The sequence below is a fragment of the Sesamum indicum genome, linkage group LG8 (genome assembly GCF_026168435.1).
Source record: "Sesamum indicum cultivar Baizhima isolate 11 linkage group LG8, ASM2616843v1, whole genome shotgun sequence".
NCBI classification, from domain to species: domain Eukaryota; kingdom Viridiplantae; phylum Streptophyta; class Magnoliopsida; order Lamiales; family Pedaliaceae; genus Sesamum; species Sesamum indicum.
In genome coordinates, this window is record NC_142664.1 from 23594674 (window position 1) to 23621560 (window position 26887).

The window sequence follows — 26887 nt, forward strand, 5'->3', positions numbered from 1 at the left end:
ACAGGCAGCTTCTCCAGCCGATATATTATGGGAATTTAAGGTTAGTTCTTTTTTTTTCAGTATGTGTGTGTTTGGAGGATACTTAAGTTAGTCATCCTTTATATTTAATTAGAAACGTGTTGAATGAATGCCAAGTCCTTCTTTAAGCAATTCTGATGATCTGAAATGAAGAATATTAAAAATTGTGATGCATATATGTTGATTTAATCAGTAATAACGAATGTCGAATTGCAGATATTGCGATAAAAATATAATTGTTTAATTAATGAACTTGGAGGCATATATATATATATATATGTATATATGTGTGTGTGTTTGGCGTTAGATTGTATAAATGTAGGGCTGAAAGTCCAATAAGGTACGTAATGATAATTAAGGTACGTTGTTTGTTATTTTCCAGCTTTTTGCTTGAATTTTTGAGACAAGTTCTGATTTAAGCATCCGATAATTTTTATGGAAAAAAACAACCCAAATTTTTTGTTGCGAATTTGAGGTTTCATTGTGTTCCTTTACAAAGTGAAGTGTATTAACTCAATGCACCTTTGAATTCCTTAGTTCACTCTTTTGTATATTATACCTTTTCTTGAAAACAAATAATTACATTAAAAAAAGGGTAAATTATATCGACATACTCTGATGTTATCTCTGATTATACAGAACTCCTACTCTTTGCAATATTACAAGTAGGTTCCTTGAGGGGGTGTCAATGTAATTTATTAAGGAACTTTAGTGTAAGTTTTCACTCTTAAGGAGGTGTCGGTGTGAATAGCAACTTATCCATCTATGATATTGGTACAACCTTAGAGGTATAATTTTAATTTTAGCGTGAATAGCAACTTATCCATCTATGATATTGAAAATGGGCAAATTAACCCTAATGGAAAAAATATAGCAATTCACCTTCTCAGAGAGATAAATTGCTTCAATTTAAAAAACATAGGGCGGTAAATTACAGTATTTTAAAAAATACAGGGAGGTACATTGTTATTTATTTTTCTATAAGGGATAATTTACTTATTTGTAGTATCACAAAGGGTTGCTTGTATTTTTTTTTTTAATTTTATAATGAGCAGATGATGTTTGTATAAATAGATCTAACCTGGGAGGTTCCATGTAAAGTCTTGCAAGGAAAAAGGGAAAAGAGAATCAATAAAGTATAGATCCATTAACATGAAAAACTTGTCTACACATTGGTAATTCCATGATTCTGTATCTCTTGAAGGACAGAAAAAACAAGACCAACAATGAAGTGCAGTGATACAATCAATCTTTATTCTTAAAACATTCAAATGGTAGCATCTTGGCATCCTAGATCTTCCCAAAGAGACCTAGAGGTACATATCGCAAACTGAAATTAAACAAAAAAAATTAGTTTCACCACTTCACCACTAAGCACCATTCTTGAAACATGGTTGAGATCAACAACACTCAATCATCGCAACAACGGTACATAAAATACTTCTCCATCGGGCGATGACACTCTGAACAGACAACCATCTCCGGTACATCATCGATCCCTGGAAGTATAAGCTGATTACAGTGATCCTTCGTGTGATGGCCCTCCAAGTAGACGTTCAGTGCTGGAACGAAGCCCTTTTCCCTTGCATCGTCGGTCCAGCTCCCAAAATCGGCTAATGCATGCAACATCGCATCTCCTTTAGCCCTGGCCATCTCACCGGCTCTTGATCCTGACCCTTTGCTGAACAGAGCCCATCCTTGATGACTATCAGCATATGTGAGCATAGTAAGCACCTCAGCGAGGATGTGATCACCGGGCCGTTGTGCGGTTGCAAGAGTCGAGCCGTGGTGAATCTTTGAGTACATCATGCTTTCCATCCGCGTCCAGAAGTACCATATGGATGTAGGATCATTCCAACAGTGGCTGAGACGGTCTGTGGTCACCATTTCATTGAGCCGTTTCACACGTTCCTTGCTCGTTTTCTTGCCTACATAGACCATTTCTAGGCTGATTCGTGCTGCAGCAGCGACGTTTCTTGCCGTCATTATGAACTCCTGGAGCCATTCCTCGTTTTCGCCTCCGTATAAACAGATGACCTTATCTTCACTTATCTGAGAAAGATAGAAGCAAGATTCAAGAATGGATTTGTCCAATGGTTTAGATCAAGGAATGTGAGGTATACATGAACGGACAAAATGTAATTTTTACCCAAGTCATAATTGATTTATCGATGCCATTAACCACCAGCTCAAGTCTCCATTTCTCTTCTCCCCACTTGGCTAACTCTTTTGTGCTGCTGAAAGGGTATGCCACGTTACCCCATATCCGCACCATGTGGATTGCATTTGGGTTGGCCAATCTGCCTTGTGGATCCAATGACACAAGAATTGGCTTCTTAGAATAGTGCCACACCTCCTTGATGTACCTTGAAACTGCTCGTTCCAACAAGCGCGGGTGCTGCAGCGTGTACCATGGCATCATTGACTGCAGACGCTCAAACGTGTGCTCGTGCTCTTCGTTCCATGTGGTTGTCTTTTCCATGATTGGGAGCCACACGATTTCGTACTGAAACTCTTGCCTACTTCTCGATTCTTGATAAATATGGCTTAGTATACGAAGCTCGTCAAGGGAGATATCGAGATCTGATATGAGTAGCAAGACCGTCTTTCCTATAAGAGCTTCAGCCCCAACCTGTCAGGAGTAAGTATTTCTTTGTAGGTAAGTAAAAGAGATACGGGTCGCAAGAAACTGTACTGTTGGATTTTGACAGATACTTACCTTTATCTTCTTGTTGTTGCCAACTTCAAGTGGATGTTGGTCATCCTTCGAGTAGATCAAGTGCTTGAGTATTCTCTGGTTTTCCAAATGAGGTGCTGTTTCAAACAGATGCACGAGCATTTGATAGTATTCGTTGTGTTTCTTCTCGTCTGCAAGTTTCTAACTCCGCCCTTTAGAAGATCATATAATGTCTTAAGCAGACAACTACATTTTTTCGGTATTTGTTAATACTCTTACCTATGTGTTGATAGCAGAGGCCAAGTTGTGTCTTGAGATGGTCCTGTATGCTGGCCACCTTGTGTCCTAAACTAGATATCTCCCAAGTCTCAGCAGTCAATGAAATCACCCTGCAGTTCGAGGCCTAACAAGGTTAACATTTTCATTTTTTCTGGTACAATAAATGTGTAAGGAAAATTGTCAAGGCTTACTGCTGACTCATTCCAAGAATATCAGTGACCTGAGACGCGCACACGACCAAACTTCTTATCGTCCAATACACAGCAATTGGGATATGAGACATCGCAACGGCCATCGGCTCTGCGTCATGCGATATGTACTTAGACGGAAGCCTTCCAATCTCAGCAATGCACCTTGTCAGCTCCAACGACACTTTCACAAGGCTGTTTATCGTGTCCATACGAGTTTTCATCACATCAGAAAGCTCGAGTATGTCTGGCAGTTGCCTGAGGACAGCCAGTGACTTTGCAAGTGGATCAGCTGTGAAATTTTCAGCAATGAGCCAGAATTGGCCGTAGTTAACTGAAAACGATGCCAATGCTAGCACAGCCTTCGCATCCCACGAGTAGCTTGACAGAAACTCGAGTATTGCCATTGCTGATGCATGGGCGTCTCCCCCTGAGCACCTGCATGTCAACTGAGAAAATGGACAAAACGTCCGTAACGACTAATGTCTACATAAAACGTACTAAGCAACAATGAAAAACAGTTCAACTACTTGCCTCACAGGAAATCTTGTTTAGTAAAAAGGCCAATGCGTCCTGAATACCATCAAAGCCTGACAGGGCTGCAGTTTCCTCTGCAACATCTGCATGCTTATGTGATCCCTGAAAACGAACAAAGAACGACGAAATTGAGCTGAAATAAATGAAGGAATCAGGTGTAAGAAAGTAAAACATACATTGAGAATGCCATCCATGCCAGGGGAAACAAGATTGAGGATGTCCCTGATGATGACAAGAATGGCATCAACATCGACTGAACGGCTATCGTGAGCATGAGTAGCCTGGATTTGCTTCCTGAGTCCGGTGTCATCAGATAACATCAAACGACGATCGTTGCGAATAATTTGATTATTCCTAGATAGCTCAGAAGCACCTGCCATTTCTTGTGTTTTCCCTCTTTTTTTTTTTTTTTTTTTTTGTTTTTTTCCCCAAGGATTTTGTATGGTGTTTTAGGCTACAAGATACAAGTCATATATAGTGAGGAGGAAGGGAATAAAGCCCCATGTTTGGATCAAGTTCCTTGCTTGTAAATAGATAAAGCCATTTCCAGTTGGACAAGGAATTTCCACCATGGCCCTCCATTCCACCTTTATAGCATAACATGATATTACTATTTACAAGCTACATTAAGTTTATCTTAAGGGCAATAAGAAGAAGCAAGGGAAATTTAAAAAATTGGACAAATTATATTTACATGCCTAAAATTAGATTTAATTACATAAATATCTTTGTCATTTGTAAAATCATAGGTACACCATTTGAGTTGTAGTCATAATTACAGAACACCTCCTATTCAATAGTGAAAACTCTACACAAACATTCATTAACGTATATATACATGAACACTTCTTCAGGGAGTGTACTTATAATTTTACCAAGGATCGAGGTTGTTTGCATAATTTGGCCTAATTTTAGGATGTGTTTGAACTTATAAGATGCTATATCTTATTTTAAAAAGAAGTTATTTTAAGTATTTGGATAAGATCAAATTATAAATTTTATAATATGTTATTAATAATTAATAAATTTATAATTAACTTATTAAAATTTTAAAAATAAATTGGAAACTCGGTATTTTTTTAAAGGGATTTTAATTTTGGATCTTGTAATCATTTTCTTTACACTTTCCAATATTTTATAAAATATTTTAAAAATTTATAAGCTCACCCAATACCCTGTAATTTTGGTCATCACACCGGTCTCGGTATATAAAACTAAGTGTAGATTACAGTCATCTCCACTAAAATTTATAATTATGGACTACCTCATTGTTGTCTAGATTTCTTTTGATTTTAATGCCCCTCTAACAACGAGTCCATTATGTTAACTTTCATTATGTTTTTATTCAATTTTTGTGATGAACTGCTCAAAACATCCTTTTGAATTATGCATTATATTTTTTAGAATTTTCTAAAGTATTTTTATGAATTAATAAACTCTATGGATTATTTAATTTACTCATCCTCAATTTTTTTTATATTTTCTCTAATATATATATTTTAAATTAAGCAAAAATAAAATAGTACTTTTTACATCACCATCTAAAAAGGTATTTGTAATTTCTCAAATAACAAGAAAGTGTCGATCATAATAACAAACTTCATAGGAGAAACCTGCAATTTATTCTAAAACATATAAAAATTTGGGGTTATAGATAAAGTGAGTGAGGGCTACAAAAAATCAACCCCCTACTAGTTTTGCCTATGTTGGATTAAAAATAATGTGAAGAAGTATATAAAGAAGAAAGAATCATCTAAAATAAGAAAAAAAAATAGGCAAAGAACATGCATACTCATAATTCATCTAATTATTAATACTAAATCCTACACAGACAACTTTGCAAAGAATTGAAGCATATGATGCTTCTTTCTCATTTTTGGGTATTATTAAATAAAAAAGAGCTCTCTCTATTTCCATATCAGTACTTTAAGTTAGTGTATGTAATATGCAACATTCTCCACATGGATATATAGTTCTTTACTTAGTTGAAGCAAAAGCAAAAGGCTGTGTCAGATGTAAAAGTCCAATCAACTTTCCTTCATAGCAATCACCTAGGTAAGATTTTATTTTATGGGTGCTGCAAAATTTTATTTTAATGGTAAAAACACATTTAATTCTTTAAATTCAATAATTTTAACACATTTTGTCTTATAATTACTTGAGGTTTATAAGTTATATAAGCTCCTCGTCCGCGATCGACACGGAATATAAACCAATATTATCAATTAATATAATTATGTAATTACTTAAAAATTAATACTAAAATTTTGTAGTATTTGCTAGCAACATGTCGTAACCATATTTTCTTTTGTAATATGGGCGGCCAATCTGCTAACCCAACATTATTGGGCCTCAGCCCACAGCCCACATCCGAATTTTGAGATTACTATAGTTGGGCCAGAATTAAACAGGCCCAAAAACAAGAATGTACTATATAGATGCACGTGAGGAGCATGTGGGGGAATGGGGGCTGGAGAGAGAGACACGAAGCAGCAGAGGGAGAGGGGTATAGAAAATGCGAGAGAGTCGGAAACAATTAAAAAATGCCTTCCACGTCCTATTACTCTTCAGTTATCGCGTGCGCCTCCCGCTATCGTGCGCCCCTGAAGTTATCCTTTTTATACCTCACTCCCCGCCACTTCCACCACCGCCGCCTTACCACCATCCCTCCCTTGCAGCTCGCCGCCGCCCTCACCACCTTCTCCTCCCGCTGCTGCCGCCTTCCTAGCCCTCACCTCTCCACGGGGAACTCTCTCTTCTCCCGCATGGAGGTACACAGACAGACACACAACTTCACACTCTCCCTGCGTTTTGTGTTTTTATGCATGTTTTCTGTTGGGAGGGTACTGAGTTCAAACTGCGGAAATTTGAAATGTGGCTGGAATGTTTAAAGTGGCGGTTTTGTGTTTTTTCTTTTAAGTAATTCGTGAGGAAAGTTGGGAGTCGGGGGTGATACAATGTCAATACTGTAAGGCATTAATCAATTGATTGTTCACTGGCTGTATTATAGATTATTGGTGAGTGGTGATTGTGAGTGATCGATGGCTTCAACTGAGTTCGTTAAACGTGTAGGCATAGATTACAGAACTAGTTTCTTTTGTTTCTGTATTCAACCGGTTTTTAGTATTATATGATAGGAGAGTGTAAACTGGATGCTTATGAGAAAAAAAGCAATATGTGGAAGTTATGTGTTTTTGCGCTGCAGTCAACCAGTTTTTAGTATGATAATTCTGTCAATACCTCTAATTATCCTCACTGTGGTAGGAAGACGTGCGGTTGAAGTTGGGAATGATTAGATGTTTTACAAAAATAAAATGGATGTTTGGTGTTTTTTATTCTGGTTAGAAGAGATACGATGGTTCGTGTTGGTCAAGCATCTCGTTTGAGTTTCTTCATGGGGCTTTAGATTTGAAATTGTTGCCTCTGAGTGGTTGAGGTGCTTAGGATAAAACCATGTTTGACTAGATACCACTGTTCTTTTTAGTTGATTAGGAATTTTAGGGATCTTGCAAGTTTGTCATATTTGATATTGCTATTTTTTCATGATCACTTTGTGACAGGTCATGAGACGGATCTTTATGTTACCTTTAATCTCAACATTGTTTTATGTTTCCCACCAGCGATTCTGGACTGGTAGTAGTATCAGTAAGAACAAACAAATGGTGGAGCATTTGCAAAGCTATGGAGTGCTAAGGTCAAAGAAAGTAGCAGAAGTAATGGAAACCATTGATAGGGCTTTGTTTGTACCTGAGGGCGCACCACCATATGTTGATAGTCCAATGCAGATAGGTCATAATGCTACAATTTCTGCACCTCATATGCATGCCATGTGCCTTGAGTTGTTGGAGGACCACTTGAAGCCTGGCATGCATGCTTTGGATATCGGTTCAGGTAATATATGTTGCTCTAGTTGTGCTGTAGAATGTTACGAAGATTCATAAATCCTAGCTTTGACTTGCACTGCGGGACCTGTGTCATTTCATTTCTTTTAAATCTTTTCCGATTTTTTCCTTCTAAATTATTGTATGTGATATAATGTTTCAAGAGATAATCATTATGTTTGGTTTTATTTTTGGATAATCTCCGAGACAAGATAAAACACATCTAATGTTTGCTTATTTGTTTCACACCTTGTTTGTGTGTTTTTTTATTTTTGAACTTTCTATATGTAATAGATATATATACACTTATATATATAAATATAATATAAAAGAAATATGATTTGACAATGATCAGTATTTTTGTCTCTAAAAAATACAACATTAAACATACAGTATTTATATATATATTTATAAATAAATATATATAAAAGAGACATAATTTGACAATGAACATTGATTTTGTCTCCGAATCTCAACAACAAACATACACCACTTATTTTAAAATACTTTAAATTATCTCTAAAAATAAATCCAAACATACACTCATCTCCAAAGACACTTATTTATCACTATTTTTCTCTCTCTATCTCCGAAACACAAAACAAACCACTCCAAAAACAAAACCAAACATAATGAATGTATTTTACTTTGGAGCATCTCTTATTGAAATTGATGCGCACTTTGTGACCTATGGTAACTGAATATTTTGTGACAAGCTGGCACCTTTGATGGGAGATTATCGTTTAATTTGGTGCAGTTGAAATTGTTTTGTGAAATGCAATCTTAACTTCCATTGTCGCAGTTTCCAGATTTGTCAAGTTCTCATACAGCTCTTCATGCAGGGACGGGGTATTTGACTGCATGCTTTGCGGTTATGGTTGGACCACGAGGTCGTGCTGTTGGTGTAGAACATATTCCTGAGTTGGTTGAATCTTCCATAAAAAATATCCAAAAGAGTGCAGCTGCTCCACTCTTTGAACAAGGATCCCTCTCGGTACATGTTGGTGGTATGTCTTGAATGATCTTGTTGCTCTTCTATTTGAGATATATGTTTCAGTCTCTTTTTTTTGGGGAAAGTGTCTCCATTTGCTTATCTTGTGTGTTTAGGAATAAAACTGTTGACGCCTTGATTGTTATGACATTATTATGCAGAAGGAAATTTTTGTTCTTCGTGAGAACCTGATAGAAATAAATGAGGTATAAAAATGCAAATTGTTTAGTATAAACGGAATCTAACTACTTATTTCAAAATAGACGTCTGTCATACGAAAAATGGAAATAATATGGGCAGCTCAAGGATAATTAACCATATCCTTCTGTTCCGACTTGAGCAAAGTGAATAAAAAAAAAAAAAGAGATAAAAAAGAAAGGAATATTCACGAGATTTTCATTGTTTATGTTGGTTCAAACAAGAAAAAGGAGTAAAATAGTGTGTGTGTTGGCTGAGAATTGTTGTTTTATTGAATTCTTAGATAATAATACTTATAGGTGTTTTGTGGTTGAAGGTTTTCCACATTCGCCTGGGAACAGGTTGGTTTATTTCCCCGAACATTTCTAGCAAACGAAAATTTTTCTGCTCTGTGCTCTTGTTCAGGTTTCTTTTTTTGTTATCTGCTTTTCCAAACTCTTCCTAAACCTGGACAGCATGTTATTAATTATTATTTTCTTTATCCAAGGCAACATTATTTTTGGAAAAGTAGCCTTCTTACCGTATCAGTGCTGCCCATAGTATGTACTGCAGAACGTGACTTGAGAAGAGCCATTAATTTCTGCAATTTTCTTTAACAGATGGGAGACTAGGATGGCCTGAGTTTGCACCTTATGATGCTATCCACGTTGGAGCTGCTGCACCTGAAATTCCTCCGGCACTTATCGAACAATTGAAACCTGGTGGTAGATTGGTGATCCCAGTGGGGAACATCTTCCAGGACCTGCAAGTTGTAGACAAGAATGCCGATGGCTCATTAAGCGTCCGTAGCGAGACTTCAGTTCGATACGTACCACTGACAAGCCGAGAAGCTCAGCTTCGGGGTTATTAGTGGTATGTGTTCACAGCAGGTACACAATGCTAGGGGCTTGATCTGGATGGTATGCCTGTGATATGTCATATGAATCAATGACTCTTTCCCCGTCCAAGCGGAAAAAAGAAGGGTTATGTCAAGAACTCATCGCCTTTGTACATAGAAGTTTGTTTTTCGTCCTTTGCATGTAATTATTAGCATAAAATTTCAATCTCTACTACCAATAACATGGTAATTGCATTCTTATATTAGCTGTACATATTTCAACTAATTTTGAGCTGTTCTATGGGCTTAAATACGTGAGGCATCGATGTGGTTCTCAAAAAATTTTCACTATGTTCATATCTCAGTGAATGTTTAAGGATAGCTCTGATATAAGATATATATTTTAGCATATTCTGTCAAATTGATAGTAAGTTACAATCATAAAAGCTCTCAGTATTATGTGAAAATACAAACAGCGCTGATTTATTAAGAAACTCCAACAAAAACCATCAGCATCAACTAATTATGTGTCTCGGTAAAAATGCCAAGCTAAACCACTGAATTTGAAGTCGGATTTAAATATCTACTTTAAATTCTTAAATAAATTTTAAGGTACTTCTTCACTGTTTAGAAAATTACAAATAATTTCATCATTTTAATGTTTGTTTAACAATGAATCCATTTCATTAATGCAAGTTAGATTTTCGTTCATTCTTTGTGATGAAATCACCAAATACTTTTTTAAATTATGATTTATAATTTTATATACTTTTTATAAACTAATATGCACTATGGATTTTTTAGTGTTACTCACACATATATCTTTTACATTTTGTCAAACTTTTTTTAAGCAAAAAGAAAATTCAACAAGGGTACAATAGTAAATTCACCTCACAGTTTAGGAATTACTTTTTATTGCAGGTGTATTTGTAATTGTACTAAACGTTAAGGGAAGTAGCTATAATCTACCCTATATTAATATCAATTGTTAAAACTAGTGTTGTGGCACCTTCAAATGAATGTGCATAATTAAATAAAATTTTTAAAAAATAATTTGTATCTTTAAAAATATATTTTAATTGAAATAATTAAAAATATTAAACAAAAGAATTAAAAATATGCTTTGGGGTTTTGGGGCATATAAGAGTTGGATGATGGTAAGTTAATAAATAAATTAATGAATTAAAAATATATAAATTTTCAGATCAAGAAAAAGTGAGAGGTGCTCTCGTTTAATAATAAGGTATTGACGAAATCAAGAATGTCTGAAGTTGTATTAAGTTGAGTATCAAAAGAAGCTATAAGATATTTCAATTTTGATTGAAAGTTAACAATACGATTTATTTGAAACTGCAATAGTATATATTTCAGGGATTCATTTTAAGAAGTATTTCTTTGCTTCGACCCACTAATGAGCTTCTCTTTTAAAAAATTAAGATTACTTTGTCCTTTTTTCTTTTGTTCAGAGAATTATGTGGCCATAGTACTTTCAAAGGGAGGTAAAATGCAACAAATTCAGTGAAAATGCTTCCACAACGCAAATGCTTTTTGCCTTTTGTCTTTTTACTAGAAAGGCTCTGATCACTACTTCTTGATCTGATGATTGAGACAACTCCTGGAAACTACAATAGAATATCAACAACACAGGAAAATTCACTAACATTAGTATTGTATCAACTGGACTTATATTTCAGACAATATGGTTTTGATCTGACATTCATACAGGGGATACAATTTCAAGATCAAGAGAGGATTTACAGATTCTGCATGAACAGCTAAAGGTACAACTCAAGACTGCAGGGTTAGTACAGGACTTGTATTTCTTTCAAGCTGCACTCCCCTGGAAGTGTTACTGTCAACAATCCATCATCAGGGCTATACATGAATGCTGCTTCTGTCATGTCTACAAAACAAGCTCTTGGTTTTGTGCTAGAATAAGCTCCAAAACGGCCGTATCCACGTGCTTGGATCGTCACACTGCAGCCTGAAGAATCATTTGTATGATTCAAGCTTTCGACTGCCCCTCCAGAGTTGTACATATCGAGCAATCCAATTGGAGAAAACCGAAGGTTTTCTCCATAGTTCTGCCACAATTATAGAACCCTCAAGTTTGAATGTCGATCTTATATTAAGTGATATGTCAAGAATATATCGTTTTCTTGCAAGTTGGCTTATTTATCTTACCCCTATAGGAGAGACGGTGAAGATTTCATACTTGAGGACGTCCAAAGATACCTTCAGGTTACCTTTCTTAGGTAATGTGTAAAGGACTCCTGCAATAAATTAGTATTCATAAAAGATTGTAATGTGGAAATCATGTTTAGCTTTAGATAAGAGCGAGTTGTCTGAGAATTTGACCTGAGTTGAATGCATATACCGCACAATGTCCGGTCCAAGTTTCACTGGCCGTGTCTCCAAGTGACTCGATATCAAGTGGACTAATGTGGCCAGAGACAGGTGGAAGTGCTGAGAGCGGCAAATCTTGACGAGTATCACGTTTGAAGTCCCCAACGTCGATTTTCGTGTTCCAACTTCCTGCTCCCTGGCAATTGAACACACCTAACACGCCAGAGAACTTGTTCATGTTCCATATTTTCAGCAGGCTGCAGTTTTGTCAGCATAGTTAGAGAAGCTTATGACAGAAGGCTGGAGTGAAAAATTTATGGAGAATGGTGGTTGGTTCACAGATAGTCACCTTGTACCGTCTGTCACTGGATCATTGAATAAAACAGTCACGTGTAGGACGCCCAGCGTATCTTGCTCTCAGGATTGAACCATCAGGTAAAATGAGCTTTTTCAAGATACTCGAGTCTATCTGCACGCAATTGAAATAATTATACTCTAGAAGTGCACTGCTAACCAAGGATATAAACAACAATATAACCCATTCATGTTGCCTTATATTGAGAATTTATCCTTCCAGTGAGTCCAATAAAAAAAAATTTATTATAGTAGAATACAAACTAATATAAAAACGATTACATATTAATTGAAATAGTAAAAAAAAACAACAATAATAAAATTTCGGCTCAGGAAGTTGGATCTGATGGGGAAGCCCACAGCCACAAAGGCCGGCAACTCAACCACCGGTTGCTCGAACGGATCTGATGGGGAAGCTCACAACCATAAAGGCTGGCAACCCAACCACCTGTTGCTCGAACCCTACACACGGCCACCAACGCACTATCGAACCACTCAGGTTTACTTATCTCTTTTATTTTTTTCCTCACTTGTTTCTCTCTTCTTTTTCTTCCTGAATATAGTGAATAAATAGGGAGAAGCCAGCAAAAAATCGAGAAAGAGGAAAGAATACGAGGAGGGTTAATAAAAATCGGCCAAGGAAAAAGAATAAGAATACGAAGGGTTTTCAGTTATCTAAAAATGAAAACCGAGTCGAATAATGGGTATCGGAACGATGGGTCGGGTCAGGCCTTCCAGGTGATAGGTTGGGCTGTGGGCTTGGGTCTACCGAATTTGGTCCTAGACAATTTTCCAACAACTTTTTAATAAGAAAAATTACATCAACACTCTACGAGTTTAGGTCTAATTATGCAAATATCTTTCTTTTTTTTTTTAAAATTATGAATACATCCCTTGAAGGGGTGTTAGTGCAATGTACTTAAATGGATATTTGTGTAAAGTTGCACCATTTAATAGGAGATGTACTTATAATTATAACTATAATTTTAAAAAATATACTTATAATTTCACAAAAATATGAGATATTTGTGTAATTAAAACTAACCTCATAATGTCAATGGAACTTTTAACCCTATTAATAAAGGTGACATGAGCTTTTTGTAGCTTTTTTTTAATATGATCATAGAAGATTCTAATTGATTCCAAAAATTTTAATTTTAAAAAAATAATAATTTTATATAATCATGGTTCGTCAAAGATACTAAACTTTAATTTCTTATTTGAATAAATTACAATAAAATTTTCTAAAATTTTCATAATTTTAATTTTATGTTTTAAAAAACACAGATTATTATTGAGTTTTAGAGAAAATGGAGACAATTTCTACCATTTATAGACCGCTTCAATGAACTTATAAGTTTTTTAAAATATTATAAAATATTTAAAAATTTATAAACTCTATAAAATTATTTGATAATAAATAAGAATTTTAGGATATTATATGCTCTTGGTAAATTATGTCGAACACCTCTAAGTTTTAATAGAATTATAAATACTGCTCGTTGTTCTTAAATTGTTATTACCTACCTGATAATGACGTATGTTCAATAACTGATATACGTCGTTATTTTTATTTGGTCTATTTGAATAGATTAAAATGTTCTTTTAAACCATGAAATATAATATTACATATTTTTAAGTTTTTTTTATGTACTTTTATGATAATAACCCTCCAACATTAAAGTTTATATATATATATATATTTAAACTAATGTCCATCCAACATCAAATTTTTTATATGTTTTATTTTTTTTAAAAAACTAAAATTGTATTAAGCATAAAGTTGATATTTTCATCTTATTGCTCAAAGGTTATATAATTATGTCACATGTATGGAGGGGTATTGGAAAATTTTCAATCAATGAAGAGTATTTGTTGTCATGTTAAATTTTAAAAGAGCACAATATAATTTGCCCTTAAATAAAAGGATAAATTACAACTAACTCCCTTGAAGTTTGGTATAATTAAGAAACCTTCTCATTGTTGAAAAATTACAAATATCCCCTCAAATAAAAAATAATTATATAGCCCTTGGATGGTGAGGTAGATATTACTTCTTTACCCTAAAAATAAAAAAAATAAAAATTGAGGGTGGTAAAATAAAAAAAAAAATATTAGTCCACAAAATATTTTAAATTTAAAAATCATATAAAATTATAATTCATAATTCAAAATGGCATTTTAGTCAGTTTACCGTAAAAAAATTATTGAAACCTAAAGGAGGCTAACGGAACGAGTTCATTGTTAGAGAGACGTTAAAATTATGGGGTATTTATAATTTTTCAATACGTCAAATTTGAGGGATGTGGATGTAATTTACCCTAACAAAAAAGTAATATGAATCCACTTTTATTATCAAAATTTTATTGCTTCCGCCCCACCAGCGGAAAAAGAAAAATGGAACTAAGTAAACAAATGAAACCATAAAAACTAGTGCAAACTCATTCTTTTTTCTTGTTACATTCTTCAACACTCCCCCTTGGAAACAACTCAACCTGGAACTCCTTCAGACACACTCAACTTTCATACTTCCACTAACTTATCTACTCTTGAAACCACTGATTATAACTTCAAAGGAAACTGCCTTAAAATGCAATCTCAATCTCTTTGAAGCTGCTCTCACTCTGAAGATTCACCGTCACAAGTCCATCTTCAGACCTGTAAGAGAAGTCCTCATCTTTGCTGTCTACCTTGCAAGAACTTGGTTTTACACTTGAGTATGCTCCAAACAGTCCCCACCCTCTTGCCTTCATTCTTACAACACTGTCTTTGAAGCTGCATTCTTCCACTGCTCCTCCTGAGTTGTACATGTGAATTAAGCCAATGGGAGCAAACTGAATGTTTTCGTTCAAAACCTGTCGATCACAGTGTTTAATTAGCATCTGTTAGTACTGCAGAACAAGATAAGTTCATGTAGTGGAATCAGACTTGAACAAAATGGCTTATCTCACCTTTATTGGAGAGACGGTGAATATTTCGCATTGTAATACGCCTAACGACACTTCAACAGTCTTGCTCTTTGGCACTCTGGAAAGAGATCCTGTAACGTAGAATAGTTAACTGATCAACGTTGTGCTTTTTTTCCACATGAAATTATAATGTTGATGATATTCTATTAGAAGACTTAAGAAAGTTGTTGGAATGTGGCGCCTCACGAGCATAAGGGGAAAAATGCGATGTTACAGTGTTCTATAAACACCTTTTACTTGTTATATATAGTTGATGTATGAGTAATTTTTGCATTTTACACGTTACATGTAAAATTATTTCTTAAGCGCTTTCCTAACAGACTGGAGGGAATATATATACTAACCTGAGTTAAATGCATACATAGCACAGTCTTCGGTCCAATTTTCGCCTGCAATCTCATCAAGGAATTCGACATCAAGTGGACTGACACAGCCTGAGCACGATGTGGCTGCAGCTGAAGAGTTTTTTGTGGATTCAGCTGCCTGTTTCATTGGCCAACTTCCCGCACCTTGGCAGTTGAAAACTCCAACTACTCCAGTTAGCTTATTCAAGTTCCATATCTTGAGCAAGCTGTTGTGATTTAGAAATACTTTGTTAATTACTGTAACTAGTTTTAATCAATGCGTCTCTTGGCTATTTATTTAAAAGTTCAATACAACAAGACAGGATTACCTCTTCCCGTCCATGACCGGATCGACAAACAGGCAGTCACGTGTAGGCCTGCCAGCGTATTTAGCCCTTAAGACGGATCCGTCTAGAAGAACAAGTTTCTTGAGGATCTTGAAGTCATGTTTTCCTGGCTTGTCGCTGTAATGAGAAAAGCGTTATCAGAGGATGTTGCTTGGTTGTAATGAGACCAATACAAGGTTATTCAGTTTTTACCTTACGTAAACTGGACAACCGCCTAACGCTCTTGCTGCTGCATGGAACTCGGCAGTGTTGTGGTTGCTCTACATTGAGGAATGAGAAAAGGGTTAGTCTAGTAACTTAGTATTCGACTATCGTTAGTTAATTTTGATGATCCCTCGTCTCTATCTGTAGTGGGACGGCAATAACAGACTCAGCTATGTAGGAAAAAGTACACTTACATGGAACATGTCCCAATCTGGGACAATAATTTCACCTAGGAGAAGGCTGTTGAAAGACACTGATGCAATGTGTAAAGTCTGAAAAGTTGGCTCGTTCGGCATGAAATCCTCGGACGCTCTAGCAGTAGCGCTCTTCTTTGAACTAACAACAGAGGGAAAAACATCCGTCTATTATTTCAAGACTCAACAAAGACATCGTTGGATTTAAACAACCAGTTGCAGAAGTAATTTACCTAAAGATGCTGTCTGAGTTATGACACATACAGCAAATCAGGTTATTGTCCCTGAAGTTTTTCTCTATGGACTCATCAAGGGCTTCATGGTACTTCTTAGTAATCGACACTCTTCCACCGTGTCCGGAACCCAAGGTCTCTAACAAGTTCTGGACATCAACCTTAACACCATCCACCCCACTGCTGGCAAGATAGCCATGCATATCATTGTAGAAGTCAAAAACTTTCTGAGGATCTATCACTCCAACACCGTACTTTTCCAACATGTCAAAAACTACATCTCTGATGTTACCGATGTTTCCTGGTGATTGAACTGGATATTCAAGCTTCGGACTGTACTTCTTGAGCGCTTCCGACGTTGCAAGAAGGCCACCCCAGTACCCAGCTAAAGCGTGCCACATGTATACATACCTGAATCAGATAGTAAATATCGGGACTTCTGTAAACTTCAATTGGGCAGAAGATACTGGTCTGAAACCGACAAACTTACTTGAGTCCATAATTCTCTTTGATGTAATGGATCAACTCTTTGAGGTTTGTGGTTGAACCATCTGATTCTGATCCCCTAAACTTACTGTTCTCTTTGATATCTGTTAATCTGGTTGCAAATCTGTAAAAACAGAAGCATCATTAATGAACTGAAAGAAACATGATTCAAAAGGGATGATTATTACATTGTCTGATTTTGAGCAAAAACTTACTGTGTTCCTTCAACAAGCGGCTCGCCTTCCTTCTGATATTCGTTCGTGGTTTCTTGCCATCCATCATCTATGATCAGGAACTTTGGAGAAATCCCGCCTTCTTTGAAGCTGTAAAAACATGAAAGTTTTCATGTTAACGAGGTTCCAGTCGTGTGCAACATGAACATAGCTTTTGATATACGAACGAACCTCTGAAGACCCTCTTTGATTCCTTTTGGACTAACTTCAGTGTAAAAAGCATCCCATGTGCACCATCCAAACCAATCCAAATGAGCAGGGGCCTGCGATTCAAACCGGGATGTTTATCAAATGATCAGTGTTAGTATTAGTTTTCCCATCTGTCTGAATAAAACTTGTTAAATTCTTACCTTTTTGGTTTCAAGGTGACTAAATGTACCCTTATGTTTGGCTAGAATCCTGGACAAATCAAAGAATGTCAAGACATCAGATGTCTGATGACTCGAAAATTAGACTCAAGACAGAGATCATTAGGCCGACATACTTAATTGAATCCTTGATGAGTTCAAAAGGGTTGTCCCCTGAGTTGACAAAAACTCCTTCCAGTGCCTGAGAAGTCTGGACTTCAGGATCACCTTAAACAACAAAAGTTTCAAGAAATCAAAATGCTAGTTGTCCAAACGACCAATTAAAAACTAAGGTTTAACTGAAACCAACCACTTTCGTAGCAGAACTGGAGCTCATTTGATGGAGTCCCTTGTAGAGTTGTCCTGAATGCTCCATCAAGAACAGGCAAAACAAGGACGTAAAATTTGTTGTCGTTGGCCGGTTCTGTAGGAGAGTCGTCGTCTACTATGCCAACAATAGATTCTTCTCCGGCTTCCAGGAGAAGCATCTGAGTCTCCATAGGAATTTCGCTTGCTGAGTTCCCAACACGTGGGATCATCCACCATATCTTGGCAAGGAAGAGACACATGAACTTGCAATCTCTGTGAAAATCAATTCAGACGTCAACGAGACTGAGACAGAAACATGGAACAGGACATGAACATGATCGATCATTTGAACATCTGTATTGAGTAAATACTAACTCAAGAACTCCAAGATTGAAGACATGGTGAGAACTCAAGGTCGTTGAATTGGCTCCAATGAATGCTGATCCTGCACTTGCTGGAGAAACGACAACATTCTCCGGGACTCCTGTTAAGACAACCTTGCCACGGACCATGAGGCAGCCATTTTTTATGACTGGGACGGCGCTGATAGTCATATTCGGCTGTGTTTTGTGAAGCTGTTATCGATCAAACTGCACAGAATTGCAGCAGACGAATCCCTTTTCAGGAAAATTTAAGCTAATAAACAGTATCAAGAAAATGTGGTAAAGCGATAATGTAATAACAAAGAAACATTTGAAACAAATGTAAAAGACAACTCCTAATAAACCTTTACCTACAAAAACGAAAAGGGCTGCTGAGCATTCAAGAAAACCAAAATGGAATGTCAAAAATGAGGGGCCTTCAAAGGCAATATCTCAAGAAGAAGGGAAAAGGGAAGTAGGTGAAATCAAGGGTGAGAAGAGCATGATTCAAGAACTGGTCTTTTATAGCTAAATCAGGACAAAAAGATCCAAAGCAGCCTTTAGGACAGTGCAAAATGCCATAGGCAATAACAAGATACTCTTTTCAAGAATTTGGACTGTAATGCAAGACGATTTGGATCAATTATATTTGTGCTAATGATACGCATAGAACCAATCCAAGTAACATTGACATGGAAATGACTCATCAATTACATTGTTTTCTCAAAATTCCCCATGCACCATCTCCATAATAGCGGCAGCCATTAAACCTGATCCAAGTTTAAATATGGAAATATATTCTTTAGTGGGTTTCTACTAGGAATTCAATTAATCAGATTATGAACATGTGCGCATTAATATGACAAAAAAGTTGATTGTGAAACACTACTGAGATGCTTGTAACGTATCGTAAAAGTATACTTTTACAATTTTTTTCCCACATGCTATCAGTCGACACAATTCAGAGTTAGATCGATGATTGTTAACTTTAAATGTAATATTGAATCACACCCCCCGCCTCAAACAGTTCCAAAACTCAAATTCATGGTCTTATATTTTGGATAGTGGGCCTTTTTTATTTTAGCAAAAATAAATCTCACCGTGTAGTATTTAAATCTTAAAATTTTTGGAGTGACTGAGAATGAGGGTGGCATCAGCATTGGAATAAGTAGAAGAAATGTGTGGAGATGCAAAGAACAGATGTCAAGAGTAAAATGGAGATGTAGCAAATTCCTGCACCATAATTGGCTTTTCATGCACAACTTTTGAGAACAACAAATATTGAGTTGTTGATTGCGTGTTGAGAATCTTTTGAAATGATTGGTCGGTTTGGATCATCAATGCCATCTTCACTTCACAAAAACCCAACTTTTCCCTTAGTATTCTATAACTATTTTGTCTCTGTTCCTCCCACTACCACGGTCCACGGATCTCGTCTGCTTTAATTTTAGATGTATTCAGAAATATATATTTGTTTTTTCAGGTGAAAATACAAATAATTAAAGCTTTATTATTTTTATATATTTATTTCTTCTAATATTATAGTTGAAAGTTGCTATATCGCTTCAGAAATAGTTGAAAAGTTAATCGAGTCGTATTTTATTCAAATTAAAATGCAACTTTGAAGGAAAAGGTTCTATTTTGGGAAATGAAATCTTTTTATGAAAAAATTAAAATGAAATGTTAGCATATTTAGAATAAAAAGGAGTAATTCACTCCAACCTTGAATGTTAATAATGTATTTGAACAAATTATATACCATTGAAGGTAGGTAATTCACTTCTTTTCTACTTCAAATTCGATTTTATTTTTTATTTTAATTAATATATACTTAAGAAATGATTCAAGAAGGGCTACGCTCCCGGACCCAACTTTTGTATTTTTTTTCCGACTGTCTCTAATAATACGAAACTGTGACCCCAATGTGTAAGTATAACTTTTGGGCTCTTCAGAATTTTCCTTCATATACACGTCACGTGCACAAAGATTACGTCATTAAATTTATTTAAGAAAAAACTTTATACACGTAGCATATATATATTAAATAAAATAAAAAATATAATATGATTCGAAATATAACACCCAATCTGTCTATCAAAATGCTAAGCATGGATGTCGAACAATATCACTTTTACGGATTTTGTTATGTTTATTGCTCGTACATATTTTATAATTCTTATTTCTAATAAATTTGATACCAAAGAAATATAGTCTTGAATTTTTATTTTTCCAGACATTGTTTTAAAGTATACATGAAATCTAGGTGGCTGTATACAAACCACACATAAACCTTATACTAATTAATTATTATTGTAAGTCGGTTTGATGGAAGGTAAGAGTAATGGTGGGTAAAATTATTGATTAAAACTTGACGAGGCACCAAATACATATAAAGTTGGTAGGTTTGGTGAGAAATCAGATGTCTCAACCTATTAATATATGTAATTATTATTATTATGTCCTATGTTGGTTCTGACATGCTCGTGCCATAAACGACATCTCACTGCACGAACTAATGCACGTGCTCTTGATTTTGCCTACCTACCGTATATGTGTCCAAATTTAATAAATAAATTGTATTAATATTATTGGAGATCAGATCTAATTATACATATTCTTTTAATTATTTATAAAATTATAAGTAAATTATTTAATGTTGTGATTGTGATTTACATCGACACTCTATCAAGAGAAAAAATTTGTAAGTATGGGATAAGTTACATTAATATTTTCTCAGAGAGCGTAATTATAATTTTTTAAAATATAGGGAGTATTTGTGCAATTAAACCTAATGTTAAAAGGGGTCGACACATAAATATATTTGATTGTTTATAGTTTCATTTTAAAAGGTATCAAAATAAAGTTGAGAAATGTTTGGAGATCAAAATTTTTCTGCAAAAATATTCTCTTAAACTTAAAAAATGATAGTATGATAACTCTAACTTTTATAAGTATCAAAGAAATGATAATGAAATTATCTTTTTATGCAATTACCTTTATCGAAAAAAAAGAATTGATGATAAAAATGAAAGAATGTCTGGTTTACTGCCGAAGCTTTTGAACTATATAAATTAAGTTATTTTGAGCTAAAAATGATAAGCAAATCTGGCTACCAATATTTGCAGCTTATTGGTAAAATTTTATATATTGAGTTTATGCTCCGAAAGCTCAAACTTCAGCTTTTGTCTACCTTTTACTTTTGTTTTTCACACCCTCTTGATTTTCATAACAATTAACACATACATCTTTGTTTATAATTTATTTCCATCACAAAAATATTGAGTTATAAATAACCCTATTTATATGTAACAATAAAAAAAGTTTGGTTTTACGAGTTTCCGACGTTGATGTTATACTATTAGAGGGTGCTTGAAATAATTTTTATTTTTGTAGTGCAGATAAATTGTAATTAAATAATAGTAAACATTATAAATGTTTGAAAACAAAAGTGAAAAGTGAAAAGAAAAAATATTCAGATTCAAGTGTTTGAGAAAACACCTTAGTATTACAATTTTAATAATAAACTGTAAAAATTGGTAAAGAGCTATTTATAACTTTTGACTTAAATTACTTAATTTAAATAACTCAAAAATACAAGTTATAGAAAATAGAAATACTTTTTTCAAGAATAAGCCGATTAGCACTTAAAGTAAGCGCTGAAACACAAAACAAACGCACCAGCAGAGTTTCTCTATCGCAAGAAATGCGTAAGAGCGACGTTAACCAATCCAATTTAAGTCTAACTAAGTTAGATGGGACCATTGAGTTATATAGCTTAGACAACATCGTTTTCCAACAAAACAATGGTCCTACTTTGTTAATTATGATTTCCAAGAATGAACCAAAGTGGATGCTCATTTTAACTTTTCTTGAATTATATTTAAATCGATTGACTTCAATATTGAGGGAAAATTTGAAATAAGTATTTCAAATAATTTTATATCAAAATAATTTGAAATTTATTAATTTTGTATTTGAATTGATGGAATCGAATTTGAAGGAAAATTTTAAAATAGAATTTCAAACGATTGTATATTGGAAGAGTTCATGGAATAGTTGAAAATGTGAAAGTTTTAGCAATTTTAAAATCGTACCACTAACTTTAATTAATTTTTAAGATTCGATTCTTTGCATAGTTAAGTACATTCATATTTCTAAATCGACGAATATGTAAAAGAAACTACTATAAAAGTGAAATTCTCGAACAGTTTTAGAATAATACCTTTTAAAAATACTTTCCATATTGATAGTGCCACCATATTACTACAAATGATGTTTTGAAAAAACGAAAATTGAAGACAATCTTGTTTCCTGACGTTTTACGTTTTCTTTTTCTTTTTTGGGAGAAAAAGGAAGCAGATAAGGCAGCATCTACACCAAATACAAGAGTTGGGCACATCTCCAACCGCTGCAATCACCAACCTCAGACTTAAGACAATTTTATTTATTTTATTTTTTAATAACAAAATTTATAATTTCACATATTTAATATTTTCAAATTTATTTATTTTATTGTTATATTGTTGGATATCATTCCTATATCTTAGAAAAATATAAATTATAACTACTATGATTAATGAATAAATATATTTTTTTGAAAATCATGCAAGGTTATTTGTTGTGCATTACTGAACAACTATATTACATAGTGAAAATATTATTAAATTAAACATTTAATTTTTTCATTAATATTCAATATTTTAGTAATATAAAGGTCAAATATTTGTAAAATTAAATATGAGATATACTAATTGCAATAAATTTATTATATTTAACAAAAAACTATTATTATCAAATGACAAGTGTAAATATTAAACATAGTATTTTTTTAATACATGAACAAAATGATCTTTAACCAATTAAGTTTATTTAAGAAGTATTTTTTTTTTTCAAACATTACCCAATTTAGCTTTTATATGATTTTCGCGTTTTTTTACAAGTACTATCCACTTTTGATCATACTACAACTTTTAAGTTTCTCTACTAAAATCACATCTCTAAAAGTGGAAGTTTTTGCAAATACTCCAAAAATATTGTTCGCCTAAACTTATTTGAAACATTTTATAAGCTGATACTTGACGCATAAATACAACAATTTATTCCGGTGCAATATGGAACTGAGAAAATTACGTCCACAAGTGTTGCATATGGTGTCGCACAAGAATCCTAAACTAGATCTAATTGAAGTAAGCGTTATTTCCATAGTCGAGAAGCTACGGAGATTAGGGTATGCTCATGAAGAAATATCTTTACCGAAGAGTTGAGTTATTCCCATTCTAGGGTCCTTCTGTTTGACAATCGATTCGCCGACCGGTACCTGTTTGAGGATGGAAGATACGTATAGTGTATTCGCTAAATGAGTTGAATCTTTCATGACTAAGAAAAGTATATAAGATTATTAAATTATGATAATTAAATCCCATTTGGAATGAGAAGTTTTCTCTATATTGTCGTAACATAATCCATACTATAATTATACAACTGATCTACAAAAGGAAAATCCAAAAAAAAAACAAAAAAGGGACTGCCATTGTGTCATTTCCATATAGCAATACAGCATACCAACCACATTATTCCAAGTTATTCATCATTTCTTATCTGTTGGGGTGGGGGGGGGGTGATGGGTCAAGTATGTGTAAACTTAATCCAGTGGGATCTACTAGGGATCCCATTATGAAGAACAGTAAGCATATAATAGCCAGAAGGTGCAACTTTAGGAGAAGGAGGAGCTTCCACAAGGGCATTAAGCCATCCATCCTTTGTCCTCTTAATGTTCTTGCACCTGAGCACCAGCATCCTCTGGTTCATAGAGATTGAATGAGTGTTGAATGGAGATGCATATGCGGTGAAGGCTAGCATCTTACTCAACTTTGTCTTCAATAAAAACTTCACATGAAATCGTCCCCCATATCCCACTATTTCATCATTCCCACTTGTATATATGGACACATTTTGAGGCCTTCTCCCGTTGGATTCCTTCCCCACATGCGGCGGGACGAATGCTTGTAACCGGAGCTCGGTCGGGTGAGGCACGTTCTTGAATGTGTACTTGTTGTTAGGGTTGCTGCCCCCAACAAGAACTCTTCCGTCAGGTAATAGGACGGCCGACGAATGGTACATTCTTGCTATCTTGGTGGACTTAAGGATCGTGAACCGTCTTCCTATCATTTTCTTGGGGTTGTAGAGGTAAGGTTGGAGGGAAGGATTTGATGCGTAGTTCCATCCACCGCACCCGTTCTTGGCACCGTTTATGATTAGAACATGGCCTGTTGGGAGAGTGATCATGTCGTGCATTAGGCGCGGCCCTGGCATGTTCTCCATTTTCCACTTGTGGTTGTTGCCTGTGATTACCATTCTTCCACATGTTCTTGAGCCCTTCAAGAATCTGCCTTGTTTGGCTGCTGAAAAGGCCCCGGCTGCCGATCCTCCACATATCATTACTTCCACTTTCCGGAATCCGTCATTGTAGTGTAGAGGGAGAATCACTGAGGAGCCTGTGCTTGGATAGCTTCTTGATCCTTTTCCAGGGATTCTTGGGAATTTCTTAACTACCCTGTTTCGTTTATAGTTGAAAAGGATGGAGTCCCTGTTGGCAAACATGAACAGATGGCCATCAGATGAAAGATGGACAATGGGGTAGAGATTGTTCCCTCCCTCATTTCTGTCATAAGTCTTTCTCAAGAAAGGAAGAATGAAAGATTTCTCGCTAGGCGATCTTTTCGGCACAAATTCATAAGTAAAAACGTCTCTCCCACCAACAACGATCACCCTGTCGTCTTTATCCGGGAGTTTCAGGCTGGAAGCATACCATCTTTCATTTGATAAAAGCTTCCTCCCCTCTCTCCAATCACAATGGTGATTCTGGCACGGCTTAAAGTAACGTATCCTCCTTGAACCGGAACCAAAACCGCCCGTTTGGATCAGCGTTCCGTTGCTCAACATAGAACCTGACGAGCACCAAGTATCCGTCTCAATGTTGAGAGGCCTAATGCTGTTCCTCAACACATCATACTCAATTGAGTGAGCATAACAAGATGAGTCGTTAAAGTCTTTTCGCACATTTCGACATCTCGTTCCATCATGACGCTTCCGTAATCTGTAACCCGACCTGCCTGATCCCATCTGGTCAAACATTACGACCGTGTTTCGATGAGTTACGGCCATGTGCATTGCCACTACACCAGTGTTCTTCAGCAGAAGCTGCCATTCGCCTTTTCCCCTGTCGGGGTCGGGCTTCGTTGCTGTGCTAACTGCATTTGCGCAATGGAGTAGTAGATGGGTAATGGCTAATACTTTGAAGTGGGAATTCAAATTCTTAGTATCCATGTCATAATTTGATCATCTGGAGTTAATGTTTGAGAAGGCTTATATAGCATGTAATGCGGCATTGGGGGAAGTCATGCGACCGATGTGCAGCATAGTACGTAGAATGCTGCTGTAAGTTGTCTGATTCTCAGCAAGTGATGCTTTGCCTGAGCACAAGTGTAGGAGAATTTATCACACAAAGATGTCTTCCAATAAATTATGGGATTCGTGGCTAAAGTTTGTTGCTGTATCTTACAAGAAGTCACTTTTGGGTACGCGAATTCCATTATGTACACTAGCAATCAAGTCATACTTGGTGGGGCGTGTGCATAATGTAAATTTTTTAGTATATATATATATATATTATAATTACATAAAAAATTAAAAATAAAGTAAATAATTTGTTAAAATTGACAAAATAAATTAATATCTAATGTGCATGAGCAAAAAATTATTAAAAGAGTTAATTGATCAAAGAAATGAATATCTTGTAAATATATAAATATTTTTGAAGGATTTTTATCAATAAACATTTTGTCAATCAAATTTTAGGGGTCGCACGCTTAAAAAATAGTATATATAGTCGGGCACGTTTGATGCGTGTGCTGTACTAAAATAAAATATTAACTACATGCTTGTAAAAAATAAAAAAATTAGGCGTAATACTTTTTTTTTTGTCGCAATATAAATTGGATGTTAGTAGTTAATATAGTTTAAATAAATTACAGTTATGGGTCCATGAGATATATTTGAACAAAATTTTGTATGTTTACATAATTTTCTAAGCTCATTCCACTAAATTAATAGTATAAATTTAGTATAGTGGTGAGCTTGGCACATCAGTCCATTAAAGTGTCTGTTAGAAATGTAACGGGGCTCGAACCATGACTGACATATATTAAAAATTTATTTCAATTTTAATTTGGGACAAATTGCTAGAATTTTGAAAAATTCTGGTGAAAATTATGTTATTTGGAATTTCAATAAATTGAGCATTCATTGATTCAGTCAATATGTCAATATCCGATCAATTTATTAATATAATTAAGAATAGTAAAATAAATTACAATAAATGATATAAAATGAGGCAATACTTTAATGGACAAATATTCACAAATTCGATGAGAGGTTTCAATGCAAAATTTTAAATATATTTATGAGATTTTAAATTTAATTATTGACTAAAAAATCATGGATATCGAGTAAAGAGTTAAGTAAGGGTTTTGTTTGAATTCATTTCTAAAGTGGTTTTTCTTTTTTTCAAGAAA

The 26887-nt window shown here is 34.9% G+C and overlaps 4 protein-coding genes across 6 annotated transcripts; 1 reads left to right on the forward strand and 3 right to left on the reverse strand.

The window, feature by feature from the left end:
• Positions 1-1245: 1245 nt before the first annotated feature.
• LOC105168700 (protein SIEVE ELEMENT OCCLUSION B) lies at positions 1246-4171 on the reverse strand. The gene is made up of 7 exons (XM_011088833.3): positions 3876-4171; positions 3697-3801; positions 3166-3611; positions 2975-3084; positions 2738-2886; positions 2168-2650; positions 1246-2070 (listed from the first exon to the last, which is right to left on the reverse strand). Exons 1-7 carry the CDS (start codon positions 4077-4079, stop codon positions 1429-1431), a joined length of 2139 nt encoding a protein of 712 aa, XP_011087135.1. The 5' UTR covers positions 4080-4171; the 3' UTR covers positions 1246-1428.
• Positions 4172-6163: 1992 nt separating this feature from the next.
• On the forward strand, positions 6164-9847 carry LOC105168560 (protein-L-isoaspartate O-methyltransferase 1). Of its 2 annotated transcripts, none has more exons than XM_011088694.3 (4): positions 6164-6470; positions 7260-7590; positions 8423-8587; positions 9369-9847. In XM_011088694.3, the coding sequence occupies exons 1-4, from the start codon at positions 6243-6245 to the stop codon at positions 9617-9619; spliced, it is 975 nt and encodes a 324-aa protein (XP_011086996.1). In that variant the 5' UTR covers positions 6164-6242; the 3' UTR covers positions 9620-9847. The 2 variants fall into 2 exon arrangements, with proteins under 2 accessions (XP_011086996.1, XP_011086998.1); XM_011088696.3 differs by having other exon boundaries at positions 7320-7590.
• A 4772-nt stretch (positions 9848-14619) lies between these two features.
• On the reverse strand, positions 14620-19143 carry LOC105168561 (putative galactinol--sucrose galactosyltransferase 2). 2 transcript variants are annotated; one of them, XM_020695639.2, is made up of 15 exons: positions 19029-19143; positions 18328-18542; positions 17954-18225; positions 17781-17871; positions 17647-17695; positions 17468-17559; positions 17279-17386; positions 17068-17187; positions 16578-16988; positions 16345-16486; positions 16139-16206; positions 15929-16063; positions 15600-15826; positions 15238-15326; positions 14620-15141 (listed from the first exon to the last, which is right to left on the reverse strand). In XM_020695639.2, the coding sequence occupies exons 2-15, from the start codon at positions 18504-18506 to the stop codon at positions 14872-14874; spliced, it is 2253 nt and encodes a 750-aa protein (XP_020551298.1). In that variant the 5' UTR covers positions 18507-18542; positions 19029-19143; the 3' UTR covers positions 14620-14871. The 2 variants fall into 2 exon arrangements, with proteins under 2 accessions (XP_020551298.1, XP_011086999.1); XM_011088697.3 differs by lacking the exon at positions 19029-19143 and adding an exon at positions 18686-18977.
• Positions 19144-23939: 4796 nt separating this feature from the next.
• On the reverse strand, positions 23940-25937 carry LOC105168562 (aldehyde oxidase GLOX). Its single transcript, XM_011088698.3, has one exon. It carries the CDS (start codon positions 25638-25640, stop codon positions 23940-23942), a length of 1701 nt encoding a protein of 566 aa, XP_011087000.1. The 5' UTR covers positions 25641-25937.
• Positions 25938-26887: the final 950 nt, after the last annotated feature.